Source organism: Tetrao urogallus (genome assembly GCF_951394365.1).
Source record: "Tetrao urogallus genome assembly, chromosome: 19".
Classification (NCBI taxonomy): Eukaryota; Metazoa; Chordata; class Aves; order Galliformes; family Phasianidae; genus Tetrao; species Tetrao urogallus.
Window position 1 is genome coordinate 8,629,378 of NC_136832.1, and position 21,090 is coordinate 8,650,467.

Below are 21,090 nucleotides of genomic sequence, written 5' to 3' on the forward strand. Positions count from 1 at the left end.
TCAGAGGTCTTCTAGCATGCCACTAATCCCTTAAGTTATTGCACTGAAGGCACTCTATAATCCTTTCATTTACTCTGGTCTCAATAGAGATGGGAACTAGCTGGGTCAGTTCCCATATTTGGTCATTATCAATTTTGCTTTTTTCACTTCAGACACGAGCTGAGGATAGTTTGCTTTCTTTTTAACACTGCAGAGAATGCTTGGAATTCAGATATTAATTGCTCATGTGTTTGTGTGTACGCACATTAAAATATGTATGCGGAACTCAGAACTTCCTCATTCAGTTCTCTGTTGCATACAGCCTCAGGGTCGGACTTTCAAACTGAGTTTCCCCTGACCTCTTTGGGAACCAAATGTAGAAATGGATGACTTTAAATCTGTGAATTAATACCAGTGTAGAACAGGTGAGTGTCAAGGAACAGTGATCACCACGGGTCATCTCTGGAAGCCCCATCTCCCCACACCCATTGCAGACAGAGCTTTTGGTGTGGGATTTCCTGGCAGTGCTGGTGGCAAAGCTTTGTGGTTTATAACTATTGGCTACTTAGCATTACTTTCAAAGTGCATTTTAGGTTGAGCATTGAAGCATTCACTTTGGGGAAATACATGCGCTGCTACTGCGTAGGCTTTGAGAAACATTGACAGGAATAAGGAAGGCCAAAGTTTCGCTTCATTAACATCAATGCTGAAAAAGGATTCCTCAGATGTTGAGCACTTAATGTTTCTTTTTGAAGAAACCAATTTATTTCAAGTGCAAGTTCCTTTTGTACATTATGTGCTCACACTTTTGATTTCTTGCAGCACTTCTGCGCCAATGAATTTCTTGTAGTGTAGGAGATCAAGCCTGGTCTTGTTCTGAAGTACCCAAATGTGGTAATAGGTGGACTGCTGTAAAATTTGGCATCTGGAGTTAAATTACAGGATGCTTCTTAAGCTTCTTGGTTGCCATAGTAACAAGTAATAGTCATCCTCCGTGATTAAGCAGTGGCCATGGAAACCAAACGAGCAAGTTTTAAATGAAAGATATTTTCCCTTTACATTTTTAGCTGTCAAAGGTTAACAGTTATTACCTTCGTACCCTTGGATGGGAACAAATCCCAGTCTGGTCGGCATATTTAAAGTGAGAAGACTTGTGTTCATTTAAATAGCTTTACTTCTAGGACCAGCTGAATTTTGGGTGAATTCCCACAGAAAATTTCTGAGTGGGGTGTGGTGCATCAACCTTCCTACAGAGAGTGGCTGCAGTTCAGCGTGAGTGCTAAAAGGTCCTGCAGTTCTGCAGCTCAGTGCTGAGGGAACCAAGGCTGCCCCTCAGGAGCAGAGCACCCCATAGGCATCCTGCAGAAAGCCCTGGAAAAACAGAACACCTCTGTGACCCGAAGCTGCCGGTAGCCCTCCTGACCCTGGTGGATTCTAACTGCAGGAAGCTGTGTTTTCAGGCTTTCTGTCACTGTTGTGTTTTAATGCTGTCTGGGAGATCATTGGTAAAGACACTGCATTTTGTCCAGCAGATACCAACTATGACTCCCATCCAGTTAGGTGAAATCTGTTCTTCTCCAAGTGAAACTGCATTCTGCTTTTGTGAACAACACTGAAGCTCCTGCAATGTCAAGGCAATCTAACTCGGATTAATTGGCTCTGGGCATTAAGAGTCTTTCAGGCTGATGTAAGAGCTGCATGTGCTATGTGGATTTCAAATCTTAATGTTTGGTCTATTATGCAGATGGATGTGAACGGAGATATGTATGTGACCCCATTTATCTCTCTAATGAAGTGCCATCAATGGAACATCTGTTTCTTTGCTGTAGAAGATGAAATCTCTGATGAATCATGCTTATAAATTAAGTGTTTATTTATTTAATATTCATTTTGCCGGTTCAGACCTGTTGGAGCAGTCACCACGCACGACTGCAAAAAAGGCCTCGTAATTACCCTGCACCAAGTTCTGTGTGCATCTGCTGCTGCTTCCCACGCAGTGCGGGCTGCCCTGGGCTGCTCCGTGCTTCCCATCCGCAAAGCTCTGCCCTGCAGAGCAGCCCACCGAGGAGCTGGGCCGTGCAGGTGGGAGCACAGGCATGGCTGCACTGCGACTGTGCGGCTCCCATCTCACCTGCGTTACCATTGTGGACCTTGAGCAGAAGGCAAAAGGGATTACAGACAGACTTGTAAGAAAAGCAGTGAGCTCTGACCCCAGCCAGGTGCACAGACAGGTGGGAGCGTGGATTAAGAACAGGCAGGAGCTCGGGGGAAGCCAAAATGAGACCCAGCTTAAACATCCAACTGAAATTTGCATTGAAGTAAAGGAGCAATTGATAGAGAAGTCAGGTGGAGTTGTGAGCTCTCTGGCAGGGGGCTGTAATGGGGCAGCAGGCCTTGCAGCAGCCATGTCAGCTGTACGGGCAGAGCACGGCCAGAGGCTGCAGAGCATCCTGGGCAGGGGATGCTGTGCCCCCACCTGTCCCCATGGTGTGGATGGGTGGCACGGCTTACATCTGCAGAGCCACATATGACAGAATATAGAAGTCTCTCCTTTGCCCTGGATGATGTCTGTGAATAGGCAGCCATGCTGATAAAGTGCTGCAAGAAAGCAGCACGGTAACGGTTCAGAATCTCTGCAGAAATGTTAAGCATGATGGATGAATCTAATTTAAATCTCCCCTGAGCTGACTTCTTGTTCTGCAAACTCCACATTGCTTGTCTTTATCATCACATAGGAGGAAGCTGATGTTCCACTTCACTTTATCATCCTTTCCAGTTTAACCAGGGCAGTAGCAGTCTCTCCCATCTGGTCCCCAGCCAGGCTACAGCTTCATCTTTTTTCTGATGTATTTTTTAAATCCGAGTTTGATTTCAATTTTACCCTGGAGAAAAGGCTCCTAATGATATGCTGTTAGCAAAAGACGAGCTTGTTCTCTAGACATCACACCAGAGGAAGATAAATATCATACATATTTTATTTCCAAGACTGATAAATAAGGAATAAAAAATACCAAGTATATATTACAGATGTCTAATTAAAAATACAAGACAGTAAAAATTGAGGTTGTAATGAGGGCTCCTCAATCAGTGTGATTTACTGCTTATTTGTGAAAGTGGGGTTAGTTTTCTGGAGGCTGTGTATTCTGTCCCTGTGGCCACTCAGGCACCAGGGCAAGGCCCTGCACTTGGCTCTTACTTTTGCACGTGGATCTGTTTCTGAATGCACTGCTCAGTTTTGCAGTGCTGGGTGACAGCAAATAAAACAGAGAAATGGGTGCATTTTGAGTAGACAGAAAAAAATGGCACTGCTTTTTGAACTACTGGATTCCAGAGCCGCTGATGGCACTTGCTGAGGAGTGATATGAGGAATGTTAGATATCATTCAGTCCGTGCTATCTCAAAACCTGGCACGGAGAGGACATGAGATCCATTAAAGTGCACCGTGTGCTATGGCAAGGGTCAACACATCTAAAAATCATTACTTAACAAAGAAAAAGAAGCTCTTCTTGCAGAAAATGTTAGTCCTACTGTGAGGGAACACAGTCGTACTCTTTAACTGATGGGAAACAGTCTGTCCCAATGTTCTTTATGAGTTGAACTGTTTTCTGTTTTCCAGCCAGCCCAAATAAAGCTCTTCAGCTGCACAACTGCTCCAGGCACCGCACTCGTAGCCACAGAGGTCAATAGGACTCTTGCTGGTGCTTCAGATGTGCTTTGATTTGTAGGTGCTCTGTTCAGACCAGGAGTTGGACTTGTGGTCCTCCTGGGTCCCATCCAACTCAGGATGTTCTCTGATTCAGATGCCTCTTTGTACTTCCAGGCAGTGGCACAGTTGGTCAGAGGATGGCAGTCCCTCTTTTAAGCTCATTACAGTGGTTTTGTAACACTTATGTCATCTGTGAGGGAAACAAAGGTAAAGGTGAGAGGCTTGAACATGTTTGGTGCCATCACTGTGGAGAGCATCAGTTGTAGGCACAACAACAGCCTGTGATGGGTGCGGGAAAGGCTTTGTGCCAGAGTGTGGCACAAAGGGCAACTAATGATCCCTTGTTGCTGTTGGTGTTTTCTAACTAAATGGTTAGATAAATGAGACTTTTTTTTACAAGCTGTAGTTCTGTAAACATCCTTAATTGTCTGAGAAGCTGGTGAGAGCAGGAGAGCATGAGTGCTAAGTGAGCGGGGAGTAAATCACAGATTCTGATGTGGGAGAGTCCTGGGTGCAGGCAGTGACATTGCTCTGCTTTACAGATTTACAGTGTATTTAAGCAAGGGATTCTCAGATGTGGAAAGAAATAATTTTATTGTAATATAAAAAGCGGTGGTGACGCAAACGTTCATTAGCCTGGGGAGTATCCATTCTGGATGTTCATTAGCTTTGCTTTTAGATGAGTCTGATTTTTCTGAGGGCATCATTACCTGCCCTAAACTTTTGCTTCTCAACCATTTTTACTTGAAAGTCAATTTTACTGCCTAATAAAGGCTTGACTTTTAATTAATTTTATGTGGCATAATGGTCATAATATTGCAATGAGGGATCAGCTGGAATTCCCCAAGGAATCATTAAGGCGATGGGTGAGATGTTCCAATAAATAGCTGTGCAGGTAACGGAGCAAAGAATCTGACCTCACATCTGTATTGCACGTCCAGCCGAGCGGAACAGGAGCAGGTCGTGTCAGTGAGCATTCCTGATCTGTCAGTGGCTCTGCACTCATCTTTGCCCATTGGAAAGCAGACGTTCTTGCATCCCTGCTTCCCACCCAAGCCATTCTTGCCTCTTGATGGAAAAAAGTGGCTGAATTCAGTGCTTTCTGACTTTTTCCCAGGGTAATACTCCACTTCTGAAAAGTGCCACTTTTCCAACAGCATCTTCTAAATAGGCCATTGGGTTCAGACGAAAGCTCCATCTTCCCTCCTGGACTCACGTGGCCACCTCAAAACGCAGATTCTCCTCCAACCTCTTCTGTTTGTTCTGAATCACACAAACACTGCAAACATCTCCTCTCCAGGGATTTGTTTTAACTCATCAATGCTACTGTGAGCCACGGGAAATAAATCACTTCTGACAGTGTGCACCTCCTCCTCTCCTCTGTTGGGTGTGTGACAAGGAGTTACTAGATAATGCTGAAATTAGAGAAGTAACAGCTAAATTCATTAAGCAATAAAATTAATTCACAAAGGGTAATTGTGTGAGCAGGAGACCGGTAATTCCTGTTCCCTCTGGTTTCGCAGAAACTCCGCCCTGCCGCAGCTCCAGGCAGGTGCTGCAGAGCCCCGCTCCAATGGGGCAGCACGGGGAGGGCTGGCAGAGCAGAGCACACCTCCATTGCTGGGTCACTGCCCAGGTCAGCAGCCAGCCTGCCCTCGCCAAGCCTTGCGTGCAGGGTCTGTTCCATCAGCTTTGGGTTCTGATGAGCTCTTAGTTTTCTGAGGAAACTCCTGAGGATCTGGTGAAGTTTTCTTGCATTCTCAAGTCTCTGTTCCTTAAAGCACATCACGGTGGTGCTGTGAAGGAACCTGGCGGTTCCCAGCCTCCTGCTGAGCCTCCCCAGCCGCTGGCCTGCCCAGCATTCCGGGCATACCTCTCCTCTGTTGCCTCCGATGAAGTCATCATCTCCACTTCTCTTATTCCTGGCTTGTTCGGAGTGCCATGGCATGTGTGCTGCTGACAAGAACAGCTTCCTTTTGGTGAGTCGAGGGAGACGTTTTCTCATTGCTACCTCCTCAGTCAGGTTTGCACCTCCCTTTCTCTCTTGGAGTTGGAACGGCTTCATAGCAGAAAATCGACTTGCTGGGAAGCGTCTGCTTGTTGGTTATTCATTCCAGCTGGGTCTCTTTGCTTTGTTTGTGCTGTCTCTTCCACCGGCTGATCCCTGGAATCGTGTGTCAGACAGCAGGAGAGGGGGAGCGCGTGAGGAGGGATGAGCAAGCAGGAGGAGCTGATGTATTTCGTTCCCACTAAAAAGAGCGTAATCCCGACGATCTCCGGGACTCGCTGTGATTCACAAGAGCAGGTAATGCAAATGTGTGAGCATCTCACTTGTTAGGTGAAAAGTAAACTGTATTAACACTGTGTGTGTTGCACTTAATGACTGCTGTGCAGCAGCGTCTGAGGAGGACGGCGGTGATGCTGAGCGGGTGACCCATGCTCGTGCCGTCCCACCACTGATAGCACAGCAGCCCCGGGGCTTGTTGCTCTGGAACAATTTCTCAGTGTGAAGAACAAGCATGGAATAGTAGTGAGGATTAATTATTCTGCTAATTCAGATGCCTTGAATTAGTTATCAAGTATGTTTACTGTGGTACAGAAACAGTTTCAGAAGTGTTCATAAGCCCTAGGACCTGAATTAATGCGTAATGTTTACACTGCGTGTCCTTCTGTTGGCAGTGAACTCAGTGGGATGCATTCCAACCCCGGCAGCTTATAAAAACTCCAAGCACAGTATGCACCAAAAGGCACTGTGGACCAGACTATGTCTGATAACTTAGGGGAGGTTTTGGGTTTTGTTAATTGCAAAGATGATTATCTTTGAAGATCTTATGCTGCAGTGTGGGAAACCCAAAACATCACAGCCTTCTGTAAATATTTGGAAAAGCAGGAAGCACTTTTGTTTGTTTCTTCTTGCTTGGGTTCACCTGTGCTTGCACAATACTGAGCCCAAGCCCAGTACAGCCACAGCACTGCAGGCCTGGGAGCTGTGGGACATGGGCTGCAATAGGCACATGGGAAGTAAAAGCAAATGTGAGTAGCAGTGCTTGGTGTCACTGTGTGAGCAAAGTGCCCAAAAGTGCCATTGGTAATGGGGAGGAATGTAGATGAGGAATCGCTGCTACAATAGCACAGTTCTCAGAGCAACCTATGAACCATTTCCAGTCTCATACTGAGATTTCCAAGAGCTTCTAGACCAGAAAATATGCTTAGGTGGACCCGGCTGTCCAACAGCAGTGAGACGTCTTACTGCTCATCTGTATTTATGCTATTTATGTTCCTTTATCGGGGCAGTGCTGTAGGTGGTGGAAATGGCAGCACTGCAGGGGCTCCTCGCCGTGCCCCAGAACTGCTCCACACAGCCCTCCTGCTGCACTATCATCCTCATCTCGTGAGGACGACTCCAGGGATTTTGGGTCTCTGTCTCATGAAGGAGAGGTTTGGAGGTTTTCAGTTCATAACAAATTGAGGACTTTGTGTCAGCAAATAGCGTCCTGAGATAGCGCGTGGTAAATCCCCAGGTCAGATCAAATCTAGAGCAAATAAGCGGACAAATAGAAGGTATAATCCTGGAATTTCAGTGAGCTGAGGGATAGTACTTGGCTAACAGAGAAATTCAGTGGCTGGTGAGGATGTTGTCTGCTAATAGACAGCGCTGCTGGAAATGGCAGATGCTGAACCTGATCTCTGTAGCTGGCTCACCTTGTGCACGAGTGCAAATCTGCCAGGAATCACAGAAAATAAAGGAGTGCCTCAGAGCAGCACCTGCCAGCTCTGTGCCTGGGGAAGGAGCTCTGTGTGCTGAGCATGGCATCACCAGGAGAGCTCTGGCCCACTGAGTTTGGGATAGGCTTAAATGTACATAGATGGTCAATTCCAATATATTACTATCTGCGTCAGGAGAAGACTTCTTCCAGTGGCTAACATAAACGTCTGCTCTAAATTAAGACATTTCTTTGTCTGCTCCTGGTGGATACACAGCGGTTTGTTATTGCTGCCTCACAGCTCCCATTGCTGCTCCTCTGCTCTACTCTCCATGCATGGCAGCCTGGCTGGGAGCTTTCTTCTCACCAGAAAAGGGCTGCTTCAACCTGTACATATCCTTACTTGTCAGTGAGCAAAAACTGCTCTGCTGTGTATTTCTGCTAGTAAGGAGATGCTAATTTACTTGCATGCCACTTTTACTTCTCTTTAAAATAAAAAATTTCCCTTTGAAACAAATAATTCCCTCCACACCCAGTCCTCCTTCTAGTTATTTCTGGTTTCTTATAAAGAGTTTTGTAATGTGTCTCCTCCAGTGATCCCCACAGTGCTTATATAAGGCTAGCATGGAGCAGTGACTGTAAGCTTGAGAACAAGAGGCATTGCTGCTGACCCACCTCTGTGCTTTGCTCTGGGTCGGAGTTGTGCCAGCCAGCTTTGCTTTGGGCAGATCGTAATCACAGAGTAATGATTTAAGAGAACAGTTTGTGACTTCAGTGCAGTGACATTAGAGCCAGGTATTAATCAGCCCTGGGTCATAACACACTGTCCTTTCTTCTGAGGAGGTCTGACCTGTGTGGTTAGAGGAGGAAGCAGACCGAGAGTTTGCAGCAGCAGAAAGCTGTGCTGTGCTCTGACATCCCACAGCAGGGAAGGCAGTGCTGTGCAAAACTGCCCATCCTTGTCCCGTGCAGGAGGCTCAGCTCTGACCTGCAGCTGCTTCTCACCTAATCCCATCATTCCTGTTTTCCAGCCATGCATATGAGAAGTGCTTTATACGGTATTTATTGGTCTGGTCATCAAGAAAATGCAAAGCAGCTTATTTGGTCATCTTGTGGTCTTGAATTCACTTCCAAAGTTCTGTATTCCAGTTGCTCCTTTATGACAGCCCCTAAAAGGCCACTGTTCAAAGGGAGGCACTGGGAGCCTGAATATGGAAAGAGGAGGTACCAAAGGACTTGGTTGTTCCTTGAGATTCAAAGTGCAGCATTCTGCAGAGAAAGTAAGGAAGCAATCAGAGGGCTTGGCCAGGAGTTGTGAAAGCACTGAGCTGGCTGACTTTGGCCGTTGGGCTCTTGGGGAGGTTGCAGGGTGACTGGTGAGGAAATACAGGTGGGATTGCCAACCAAGGAAGATGACACTGAGCACCCATCCAGTCTGCAGTAGGAATCTGCAGTCTGTCCCTTTGCAGTAGCTAAGGGTACTTCTCAGGAACTGTTGAGTGGAATTGCAGCTATTGATTGTTTCTTATAGAACCTGGGTGACAGCAGACCTTGGCAAGGGGAAGGCCTTGCTAAGGGGACAGCATTCCTTGCCAAGACCTGATTGCAGCGAATTGCAGATGGCAGAGGCTGAGAATTGGCAAACAAACAGCCTCTAAGTACTATTAGTTATGAGAATATAATTGTCTGAGAAAATCTGAAGGATAGGCTGTTCCATCTTTAGATTTCTTTGCACGCTGATTTGTAGAAGCCTCCCTTTAGCAGCCTCTGCCGTCAGATTTCCCTGTGCAGCAGGTATTCTACAGGCTACTCATTCCCAGGATCCATAGTAATGATGTCATTCGTGGGCATTCCTGTTGTGCGTGAAACTGTGTTAGAATGAGTTCCCCAAGTTTACGTCAGCTCCTTTTTTTGTGGGCATTTTTGTGCTCTCCAATTTTTTGAAAAAGGAACAGCTGTGGGAAAAATGCGCTCTGTGGTGTCACTCTGAAATAGCTGCTAATTTACTGTTGCCTTTGCTTGGATTCCGTATTGTTTAGTAAATAAATTGGTTACAAATCCATACTGTCCTTCAAAAGTGGTCAAGAGGAAATCTCTGGAGGAATTAGAGAACTGAAACACCCTGTGCCTGTAACCCCATCAGCAGTTTCCCTTGGGAGTATGACGTCCACATGTACAAGCATCTGTACTTTGCATATAATTGTCACTCAGCTGGCTGTGTTTTCTGTTTACTCATCTGCAGACAGGAAATAACGATAATGCCAACCTGTCAGGCATCATCTGAAGGTTACGCTTTTGTAAAAAATGCTAATTGTTGGAGGTGAAAGTCTTGCTGATTGAACATTGTTCTGGGCGGCTGCAGGAAACGCGATGGTGGCGCTGGCTCATTTGCAAGGGCACCTCAAAGGAAGGAGCTGCATTTTGCGCGGCCTGCTGCCATTCCTGCACTTATATGTTGTAATTCTCCTTTGTCTCCTCTGCCATCCACAGAGTCCCCCCCCGAGAGGTGTGGGCAGAGGCGCACGATGCCCAGCGGGGTGGCGGAGCGGAACCCCACCATGGAGCCTGCAGCCACAACGCCCTTCCGCGTCACGGTGAGTGTCTGCCTGCTGCAAGGGAGGAGGATTCACTCAGCCCGGGAGTCGAGGCGGTGCTGTACACGGAACAGCTTGGCTACCTCTTACTGAGTACACATGGTATTGTTGGATACTGTCAGCAACAAGCAGCTGTAAAATGTTTCTTTGTAAAGCAACAAGATTTGTATTAGAATCCAGAGCAGGTTTGGGTGAGTTGTTCCATTTGAAAGATTTTCCCAGTGAGGTTTCATTTGTGAATCCTTGGGTCATGCACTTTATTCATAGATGTACTCCCCACTCTGAAACTACCTTACATCCTCATCCTTCTACAGAAGCTTCTACACAAAGAGCCTGCCAGGCTGATGGCTCCCCAGAAACTGTTATCCTCTCCTAGCAGGAGCCAGGAGGAGCCATTCTCTGTTTTACATTTCTTCAGTCATTTTGTTTTGCAGTTCTCTGCTAACATTGCTGTTTTGTTGTGATAACAGTAGGTAAAGAATGGGAAGTCATTGGGGAGTGGAAAAGAGCAGCACCACTAACATGAGTAACAGTGATACCAAACACAAACAGAACAAACCGGGTCTTTGAACTCCGTGGGGATGGGAACTACTGTGTCCATTACAAATAAGGGAGCCAAGGACACAAAGAAGTCAGTTAGTGGCTGACCAAGGGAGCTGTTGTTGCTGAGCCCTAGGTCTAAGATGTGCCTAGGTCAGAGTTATTGCCAAGAGTTTCACTGCAGAATCTGAAAGAGGAGGGAGTCCAACCACAGAGCTCTGCACTTCCTGCCTGCCTGCTCTGCTGTAAGTTGGGCTGTGCAGGCTGGCTCACAGCTTTAGAGATTTTTAGGCCCTGTCATGCCTCAGAGATCAGCTCTGGACTGAGTTAAAAGTCTTCTTTAGTCAGAACGTGCACAGCGACGTGTATCAGTGCTCCCCCTCTAACATCCTGCAGGTATTACATAGGCTTCTAGAATGGATCGCCTTAATTTTTGCAAGGATTATTTATCTAACTGATAATATCAAATCCAAGTAATTATTTAATTTAGGAGTATGCTCAGAGGAGTACACTGAGGCACAGTGATGGGATCAGAACACTTCCCAGAAAGCAGGCACTGAAGTTGGAGCTGCGAGTGGCTGATTTGCTTTTAATGCATCATTGGCCCCAACACATCTGCAGTCAATGAAACGGCCCGTTGGGAGGCTGAAGTTTTGTAATCAGCTGAAGACACCAAGGTCTTTTGGGTAAGATTTGGAGGTAAACTCCATTAAAAGTAAGGGAAATGCATTCATCAATTTTTAAGAATAAGTATGAGTATCGTGCCTTACAGATGAGCTGAGTATGAGTGATGGCCACGGCCGCCAGGAGGTTATAGTTTTGAAAGGGAAACATCTGCTGGATGTGGATAATAAGCTTGAGCACAGATATTTTCATTTAGAGACAAGGCCAGTGGTCTTGGAGCTGGTTTGTCTGATGTGTGTTTATATGTTTCCTCTGCAAACCACACCTACTCACAGGCTCAGCTGCTTCATAACAAACTGAGGTGAGTAAAACCAGAATTTCAAAGGAAAGACAATGGTGCAATCTAAAAAAAAACCTGAGCACACCCAGTTCACCTGAGAACACTGGTACTGGGAATGAATCACTGCCAGTGGTTTGCATAAGGAGTTTATTTTAGTTCTGCAAGTTGTGAGTTAGTGACTGCACAACATTCTCTCCAGTGTTTATATTCTGTAGGCACAGTATCCAAATGCATGTTGAATATGTAAGGAGGAGGGGTTTGGAGCTGACGTGTTTGCTAAATGAGATGGGAAGAAGTGCTGAAGGCAGTGAGTGGATGGCAGGAGCTGAGTTCTGTTGGGAAGGTGTGTATGGTACACAGCAAATACTGAAGATAATGAAACAGAAAAACAATAAGAGATTTGCTGTAGGGGTGTATTTGGTTTTCTTCTTTTAGAGCTGATGAAAGTTGTTCTCCCAGCACTTCCCAGTTCAAGCAGGGCAAAACACAGAGAGTGTCCTTAGCTCTGGCTCCCCTTGTGGCATCACATTCCTGCTAAACAAGGTGCGTGGTGTTCCAGTGCCAGCAGAGAAACTAAGTTTTTGTCTCTAACCCCTTGTTCCACAAGCCATAATCTGTCTGAATTGATTGCCAGTTATAAATGTTCTGATCCTCTGAGAGCAGCAAGCAGGAACACAGTGAAGCTAACTGAATAGGCATGCTTTTGCTTTGTGTCTTTTGTTCCACAGAGTCTGCCTCCGTAAATGAGCATCTTTGAACCTTAAACACTGTACTAGCGGTGAAAGAGGCAAAGAAGGATGGCAAAATCTGGATTCTTCAAAAGACTGTGGACCTGGTAGCATTTTTCTTAGTGCATTTGTAGTCAGTGAAAATCAAATGCTGCTTGTTTCTGTTCCAAGGACATGCCTCCTGCTTCATGTTTTTGGGGGAGTTATTCCCAGGGTTAAGCAGGTCCGCTCATGGTAGTGAGCCAGCCTGTCTGGGATGTGGTTGCTCCCTCTGACTGGCTGGGTTATTCAGTATGGATTAAGTAAGGGCAATCATCAGATGGATAATACGTAGCATTTATCTCCTCTCAGCTACTATGCACTATCATCTCATTTCTGTTTCTGCTCAGCCCTCCGAATGTTATTGCCATTAATATGAATGGCTTCATTACGTACATAGTTTTTATGGCTGCCCAGATCTCAGCATATGTCTGACTTAAGAAATATTCTCCCTCACCTTCCTTCATTAACCAGACAGGAGCATTAGCAGTCAGTCCACTCCAGCCACTGGGAATAGTAATTAGCGCTGTAGTTTAGTGGTAATGGGATTATTACTTTTGAGCCTTCTGCTGTAGGTTTTGATGTTGTAGGCTTTTCATATTTTATAGCTGATTGTTCTTCCCTGACATCTCCATCCTTCTGCGCTGGTCTCCAAGGGACTGCTAAGTTCAGGAGCTGTTGCATTCAGCTATTTTGATGGTGTTGCACTCCCAGTTGCTTTCTCTCAGTTAAAAACTGCAAGCAGTATTGAAGCAATCTATAGTGGAATCACTCTCTTCCCACTCTGAAGTTTGCCGGGCAAGTTATGGTTAATTGGGTGTTACATTTTTTGAGGCAACTTTGGAAAACAACAGCTTATACGAGTTTTTCGAGTCCTAAAATATAACCTTGAAAATCAAGCCTTATGTTTTTAACATCTCAGTACGTGAACAGCTCTGTGTGATCTGTTCTTATTCCTTCCTCATCGAGAATTTTTAATAGAGCTTATTAAACATTAGAGGAACACCCTTAATCTTAGTCATCTCAAGTTGTAAAATAATTATATTCCATTTAAACCTATCTCGCTGAACTTCGGTGCCATCAGAGCTTTGTAGGATCTGATGCAGTCTAATGAAGCCAAGTCTTTAATCCAAGTAACTCTCATCTGCGGCTGCCGATTCTGAAGCTGCTCTGAGCATTAGTTCAGAATTCAGTTTCGTTCTAAATCTGATTGGAAAACTAGGAATGTAATTCACATCGACAGCTATACAGCGCTTTGTGTGGATTAGCTGGAACCTTTCTGAGTGCTGCAGCAGTGCCTGGGAGCAACAGATGTGGTGCGTGTCAGTATCAAACCCAAATGCAAGCAAGAACATTCTTGGATTTGTTGTGTTGTACCTGGCAACACTGATGGAAGAGACTGACCCTGTCCACACACACATCTTAGCAAGAGACACTGAGAGTGAAGTGTCTTCTGGGCCCCTCCCCGTTTGGCACGATTCTGCCTCTTGAGTGAGGAGACCTAATAAATAAGGGCTTTGATAGAAGTCAGTATCTGAGGACAGAAAGGCAGAAGGCATGACTTAGCACGAGATGTCAGTTCTTGGTAGTGACCTGGAGCTGCTGCCCTGACGGGGTGTTTGGATGCAGCTGACCGTGCTCCAGAGCTGCGGGCAGCACCGCGACCAAGGGCTCCTCCAAGGGAGGAGGCTGAAGTCCTGCCGTTGAAACCATTCACTTGTTACAAGAGTAAGGAGAGGCATTAGCTGCTCTGCACGGCATTCAAGTAGCTTTACGTTTGAAATGGATTAACCTGAAATCTGTGTTGTATTTTACCAAACGCAGCCACCAGGAGATGAGAAACTCCACCGGCTGATAAAGCCTGCATGCGCTCCGTGCGTCCCGCAGGGAAACGACGGGCAGGGAGAGGTGGCGAGACTTTCCATTGGAGTGCTGCCATCTGTCGACTGCTTTTCTTCAAGCCTCGTTTACGGGGCTCGCGCATTTCCCAGCCCAGGAGGAGCCCCAACTGGCACCGCTTGTGCAAAAGGGGCACTCGGCGATGGAACCAGGGGAACAGAAGGATTTCCTGCTATTATTCTTGCTCACTGATGGTGCGAGGCGCTTCCCTCTTAACAGAATGGGTTAATATGATGTGCAGTCTGAATATTCTGAGTGCTGTGAGCAGGCAGAAAATGGCACTGCCTTTCTTACAGAGCTGTGTTTGATGAACCATGTGTGCTTTCTTGCCCCCAAAACGCTGAATGGGGTTTAGAATTTTCTTTTCTCAGCCCTTTAATCCTCAAGTCCAGCATCAATCATCTGCTTTCCATGATCTCAGAAAACGTATCTGTGCTTCTTGGAGTTGAAGGCACACTGGCCACAAAACCCACAGAATCCATCCATGGAGTTGTGTAAATTGGATCAGAGAGGAGACATTTCTCGCAGAAGTTTCCAAACCTGGTGGTGTGCACAAATTCCACCCCTGTCATCAGTAGTTGTGAAGGTAACTGACAGCTCCACGTCTTCTCATGGTCATTCATTTTCTTACTGTCTGCTGTTCTGCTCTTTGGATGTGACGCCTTGGAGCAGGAGCTGCTCTCTGTGCTTCCCAGATGGGATGTGGGCCTGGATGCTGCTTTGCTGCAAATCATTGCAGAATGGATTAGGTTGGAAGGGACCTGAAAGATCTCATCATTCCAAGCCCCGTGCCGGGCTGGTTGCCCCCAGCAAATCGGGCACTAAGTGTGCCCAGCATGCAGTTTGCTGTAGTGAGGCACTGGAGCCACAAAGAAATAGGAAATCTTTCTAGGTTTTACCTCTGCTTCTAATGTTAATGTGTTTTCTTGGAGGTTTTCTTTCTGCTTGGGTTGAGTACACAGCTGAATTTACAGTGATACATTAGAAGCTACGCTTATGGCATTCCTCCATCTATCCTGCTTTTAATCCTTGATAAATGAAGTATTAAGCACTAATGGCATACCAGTAAATGGAAACTCCTGGAGAGATGAAAGCGAGTGACCCTGCTACCACTGCACTGAGTAATCTGAAATAAAGGGATCCCAGTTCCAACTGCTGGCAGTGGCAGACCAAAGGACTTTTCCCAAGTTTTCCCAGTACATCATATGCACTTTTTTCCATTTCATTCCCAATATTTTTTTTCAAAAGCAGTCACGTAAATGGTGTTCTAATGGTTTGACTTTGGCAAATGTATCTTCCTGCATTTTGTAAAGAGCTGAATGGTGCTTCCCTCGGCATGAACAGCCCGTCTTTAATTGAAATGTAATTGTTTACTAAACCATTCCAACTGGAAGGGAAAATTACTATCATTTTGGTCTGTGGCTGCATACATTAGAGCACCCTTTTACGGGGACTGAATTTAAGGAGAATAGGAACATTATCACAGGCGATATATAAACAGAAAGCTATTATCATTAAACTGTCAACTGCAACTGAATTTGGATAACCAGCATTAGAGGCAGCAAGAAGTATGCAAATGACTTTGAGAATGTATCTGTCAGCTCCGACACTGAGGAACGGGACATGCTTGGGAGCTTTGAGTTGCTGAGCAGTTGAGGGATCAGAAGAAAAATGAGGTCATCTTGAGCATTTGCAGTTATTTCTCGTCTCACTGGCAATGTTTTGCAAAAATTAGGAGCGCTGCTTCACTGTCAGATTTGTTTCTGTCAGGTACAGTATGAGCACGCAGACTTTGTCCTCCCAACGCCTGTGGCTGATGCACTGCCAGGCTCTCCGCTCAGGTGGCTGCCTATTAGTGCTCACATTTTGCAGCTGGGAAAGCTGGAGGAAAGTTACCTACCTTAAATATGACCACGCAGCAAAGCCAGGAAGCATGTCCTGAGGTGAATTCCTTCATTTCTAATTCCCTGTCCTGGTGGTAGCCACTGTTCAGCTGCTCCTAATTGCTTCTCCGAATCATCCTCTGGTTTTAAGGGAATCAGATGTTCTCCTCCATGTTGATGCTGTCATATGAATAGGAGTAAGTGGTTTTCTGGCCTCCACATCATTGCTGTGGGGCAGATGTGATGGCCTTTCCTACCATTGGTGTCAGCACCCCATTATCTACTTTTTAATTGCCTGCTATTAGAATTGCTGCCTTCCCTCTTATTTTTAAGTCACACCACTCGTGTAAATCTCACAAGTAATGTAAATCTCTGGTCTTTAAGTACTGTGTGTGCTTTATGAGACATGGGACAAATTCCAGTTGGGGGTGCTTAGTGCTAGCACAGCAATTGGGAAGTGAAACAGATCGCTTTAAGCGATTTGAATCTGAGCTGGAGTGCTGCAGAATTTCTATGTAAACACAGCGGTTCCAGCTGGGGGAGTTCTGGGAGGCAGCATTGCTCCAGATCCGTGGCATTGTCAGGCTGCAGCATTGAGCTGCCCTTCAAACTGCTGCGGATTTATTGTGTGCATCAAGCAGGAGTCAGGAACGGTGGGATAAAAGGTGTGCTGTGACCTGCTTCACTAAAAGGACCCGGCAAGGCAGAGTATGGATTTTTTTCCTTTTTGAACTGCGTATGTTCCAGCGAGGTCTCTTTTTAGAGCCTGCAGCTGTCTGAAGGACAGCTGTACAGAAAGGAGGAGGCATGGGGCTCATCGACAGCTTAATTCACACACTGAGGCTGCTTTCCTTTAAAAACACTACTAATCCTATTTTAGGTTTGTGGGGCATGGTTTGGCCTGCTTGTGGTTGCCATCAAAGTGACATGGCTGCACAGCCAAGTGTACGGACCGCAGCAAGGCCAGCTCTGCTGCTACGTGCGGCAAGCAGGACGCAAGAGGAGCTGGCGTTGCCAGCACACATTTGATGCTTTGTGCAAAAAGGATTGGCAGAGTCTGGTCAGCTCCTGAAGGCAGTCAGACTCTCTCATTTAATCTACAGTGGTGGCAGATCCCCTTCCTGCGCCCCTCCTGTTGGAGTAGCACGAGAAATACCAGCAGTTCTGTATGTTTTCATGGAGGGAACCCATGGGAGGAATATTCAACATTTAGGCTGTAAGTAGGGCTAATAGGAAATGCTAATTCACATTTCATTCTTTTGATCAGTGTATATTGAATGATAATTACAGTGATAGTAGTTGGCACTTCTGTAGCACCTTTCATCTGAGGCTGTTAAAGTGTTCTGCCAATCTCAATGAATTCAAGCTTGCAGTCACTGTGGGGTTGCAAATTATCATAATGCCTTAAACTAAATGGGGAAACTTAGGTCTGGAAGGATTATATGACTTTCCCCATCTTTCATAATCTGTGTAAAAGAGTTGGGACTGCACAGTAATGCTGCTGGCCATCTTTCGTGCGGAGCAGTTCAAGGCATGACTTAAAATGATGAAAACTATTGAAGCTGTCCAGAGGGCTGTACTTACACTGCCTGTTGCTTTGTTTGTGGCAATTTCACAGTTTGCTATCTGCTCAAGCATCCTGCTCTATTCTGTTCTGTTGAAATTGTTTGGATTTTATCCACAAAGAGCAACCTGGAGCTCTCTTTGGATTCTCTGCCGATGTACCAGCATCAATTCTTTACAGTCTTCCGAAGGCTGATTTGAACAGGAGAAATTAGCTCTTGCTCATTTCAAAATTACTACCAAATATTTTTTTATTGTATTTTAACCCTCTTCCTGGAAATCCAAATGCAAACACCCTGTGCTCATTAATGGGCTGTGGGAAGATTCATCTGAGTAGCCTCACTCCAATGGAATGAATGAAAAGTTAAGAGTAAAAAACCAAAGTTTTGCTTTCTTTAAACCTCTCAGACTGCTGGTAGCACCGAGGAAAGTAGCATTTAAATATACAACTTGACAGTGCCCCTTTAACTTGTTTCTGGGTCACAGCTAAAGAATTGTACTGCAGATATAAAGGGTAGGGTAATAAACACATTCAGTTTTCCCACTTTCAGTAGTGCTGAAGTCGTGCTTTCAGAAAACAAGTCAAACAGTGCAAGGAATTGGTGCTTAGAGAGCCCCAGTGGCCACGAGTGTCCGTCTAATGAGGACCTTAATCTGAATTTTTTTCCATTCGGAAACACGTTTTGCTTTGTCTCATGGATATTAGACACTAACTTAGATATGAAATTGATTGTAATGGAATTAACAGAAACGTTTTCATTGCCACAGTTATCCCTGAGTACTTCTCATTAAACAATTTCCAAGTTTGAGCTTAATTTCTGAAACAGATTTTTTTCCTAGACTGAACACCTCAGTAACTGTAACCGCTCCATATTTTGAGCCATCCTTTCCCAGATTTTCTCTGTGGTAAATGGTTCCCATATTGTCTGCATATTCTGATCAGAGCTTTGATGCCACGGCGGATCAGATGTGTGCAGTCCCACGGGAGCTGCCCTGTCTGTGGCGATGGCTGAGCAGAGCTCCCCAGGCCTGCAGGAGCTCGGGGCACTGCCTTTGAGCAGGGCTGCAAGGGCGGATCATTGCTGGGTTCTTATGGAGGCTTCTTCCCCTCCAGATCGCAGGCAGTGCTGCTGGACACAGGCTGCTTCCTCAGGCTCTGACTCTGCAGTTCCGAGCCCCTCGTGGCCGCTTGGAGCCGCGGGTCTGATCTGGACAGTCTCACAGTGACATGATCTCATGATACTGGCAGCTGAATAACTTCTTATTGCTGTGGGGCTGCACAGAAACATACGTGCTCAGATGACATTGATTTCTATATACTTTTTTCAAACTTCAGTTGCCATGGAAACAAGATTCACTTTCTCCTCCACACTGCCGCTGTTCCCCAGCACTGCCGCTGATAAGGAGCAGATCGTGGTTGTTCTCCCCACTTGCTTTCTTTCCTGGAGGGCAGGGTAGCCATGGCTCAGGCATCAAGAGAGACTGGAGAGAGATGGCAGAGGCTGCAGAGCCATCCCCGAGGTGCTGCGATGCTCCTGGGCGCTGGAGCTCTGCCAGGAGCTTTCCCATCTTTATCATCCTCCATAATTACAGTGGATCACATCTTACCTGCAACACTCTTCAAAGCACTAAGGAAATGAGCTCCAGAACTAATCATATCTTTATTTCCTAAGTAGCTCACTGTAGTTATGTGTGATGTTCTGCAGAATGGGACTCGCAGTGCTCAGCATAACCTGGCCCTGCCTGCCCTGCTCTCCTCCCTTCCATCCCCCCAGCTGCCCGATCACATCCCCCCCTGTAGTCCCTCCTCAGAAGAACAGCCTAAAAGGTGGCCATCTGCTTTCCTGGTGATTTGTACTTCCTGGTCAAATCTAGACATACGTAAAGATGTGCAAATAGTAATGTGAGTGTTGGTGACACTGGAGGCAGATGGGGACCTCGATGGGAACAAGGGGAGGCTGTGCAACTGGCTCAGAGCTGTGGCTCAGCCTGCAGAGCTTCTTCGTGTCAGACGCTGAATGCAGCATCCCTCGATAATTAGCAGGACTCAAAAGAGTTAAGAAATGAAGGAGAATTAAATCTGCCTGATAGAACTGAAATTTCTTGCTGGGTGACAAAGTTCTGCTTTAAAGATAGTAAATCTACTGCTGGTAATCAGGCAAGAAATAATCTGTTAAGACCCCAACGTGGCGGTGCTGCTCGCAGTGCCTGCTGTACTGTTTTGCAGGGGTATAAAGCAACAGTGACCATAATTTATATCTCCAGTTCTTCAAGGATACATTTTTTTTGTTTTGTATCTCCGACAGCTTTCCAGATGGGTATCCTAAGAAACATCAGTGGCGAGTCCTGCTATCTCCCATCTCCTTCTTCACTACCTTAACCTGAAGGTTAAAGTACAAGCTTAGGAGGAAACAGAAAGGAGTAAATGCAGGCAAAATAGAAAGGAGTCTTGGATTGGTTTTCATTTGAATTTAAATTGATGAGTGATTATTTGTGATTTCCTCTGAAAAAGTGGAACAGCTGTCAGCTTTCCTCCTTTGTTTTGCTCAGAGGGGGCAGGAAGAAACTTCAGCTGCAGCCTATGGGTTGTGTGCTTCTGGGCTCCAGTCCTGTTGTAACTGGGAAGGGCTTGGAGGTGTTGTGAACTACTTTGCCCATGTATAAAACCTCCTGAAGTTGTCCATTTCTTTGGGTATGGTTTCACTAACAGAAAAAAGTTTTCTACCCCATCCTAATTATTATTGTCTGTCTGAGGCTATCTCATGTAAAAGAACTATCTGATCCATGTGTCAGTATGAGCAGAAAACCTTTAGAAATCAAGGTCCACGTGCTTCTGTAGCCATCATGTGGGATGTATTTATTCCCCCATTGTAATGTTTCTCCTTTTCACAGAGCTGTAAGCAGAAGGTGAATCAAACTGAAACACTCAACAAATTTTCTTAAGTTGTGAGATTGGGGCAAACGAGCATCATCTTAACTGTAATGTCTGGAAATTAAGTTGTCTGGAGAGGTAGCACAGGACAAATGCAAGACTGACGTCCTGTCTGAGTTACAGGAGGTATTCACTGAACCTTCACATAACCCAGTGTCTTTGTTTGATTGCAGATGTAATTATTGCTGAATACAAATGCTCCAATTTAAGTTTCAGAAATGTGGTGGAAGTCTTTGAACTGAGAACATCTGCATGAAGCATGAGTTTCATTTTTAAACGAGTGACTTTTACTGCAAAATTGTATAATGAATCTCTACCTTCAAAAGATAATAATATTTTTTTTTATTCTAAACATATTATCTACCAGCTGCTTTTTAAACTGCATAGGTCTAGCAGCTGGCTTTGTAGGAAATGTGCTATTAAAAACACACAGAATTTGTCAGTGCAAATGCAGTGCATTTACCATTGTGGAGACTGAGAGTTGGTCTTCAAAACTGTGGAAAATGAGGTTATCCTTCCAGTATTTGCTCTACCCAGAAGACTTCAAATGGAAGGGAGT

The 21,090-nt window shown here is 45.5% G+C and overlaps 1 protein-coding gene across 1 annotated transcript in view; it reads left to right on the forward strand.

Moving 5' to 3' along the window:
- DAB2IP (DAB2 interacting protein) overlaps window positions 1–21,090 on the forward strand; it is a gene marked incomplete at its 3' end in the record, with an annotated part of 120,335 nt that overhangs the window by 5,290 nt on the left and 93,955 nt on the right. Inside the window, exon 2 of the mRNA XM_079544594.1 lies at window positions 9,880–9,983. Within this exon, the coding sequence (XP_079400720.1) occupies window positions 9,915–9,983 (69 nt within the window). The 5' untranslated portion in view covers window positions 9,880–9,914. The remainder of the gene's footprint in view (window positions 1–9,879; window positions 9,984–21,090) is intronic.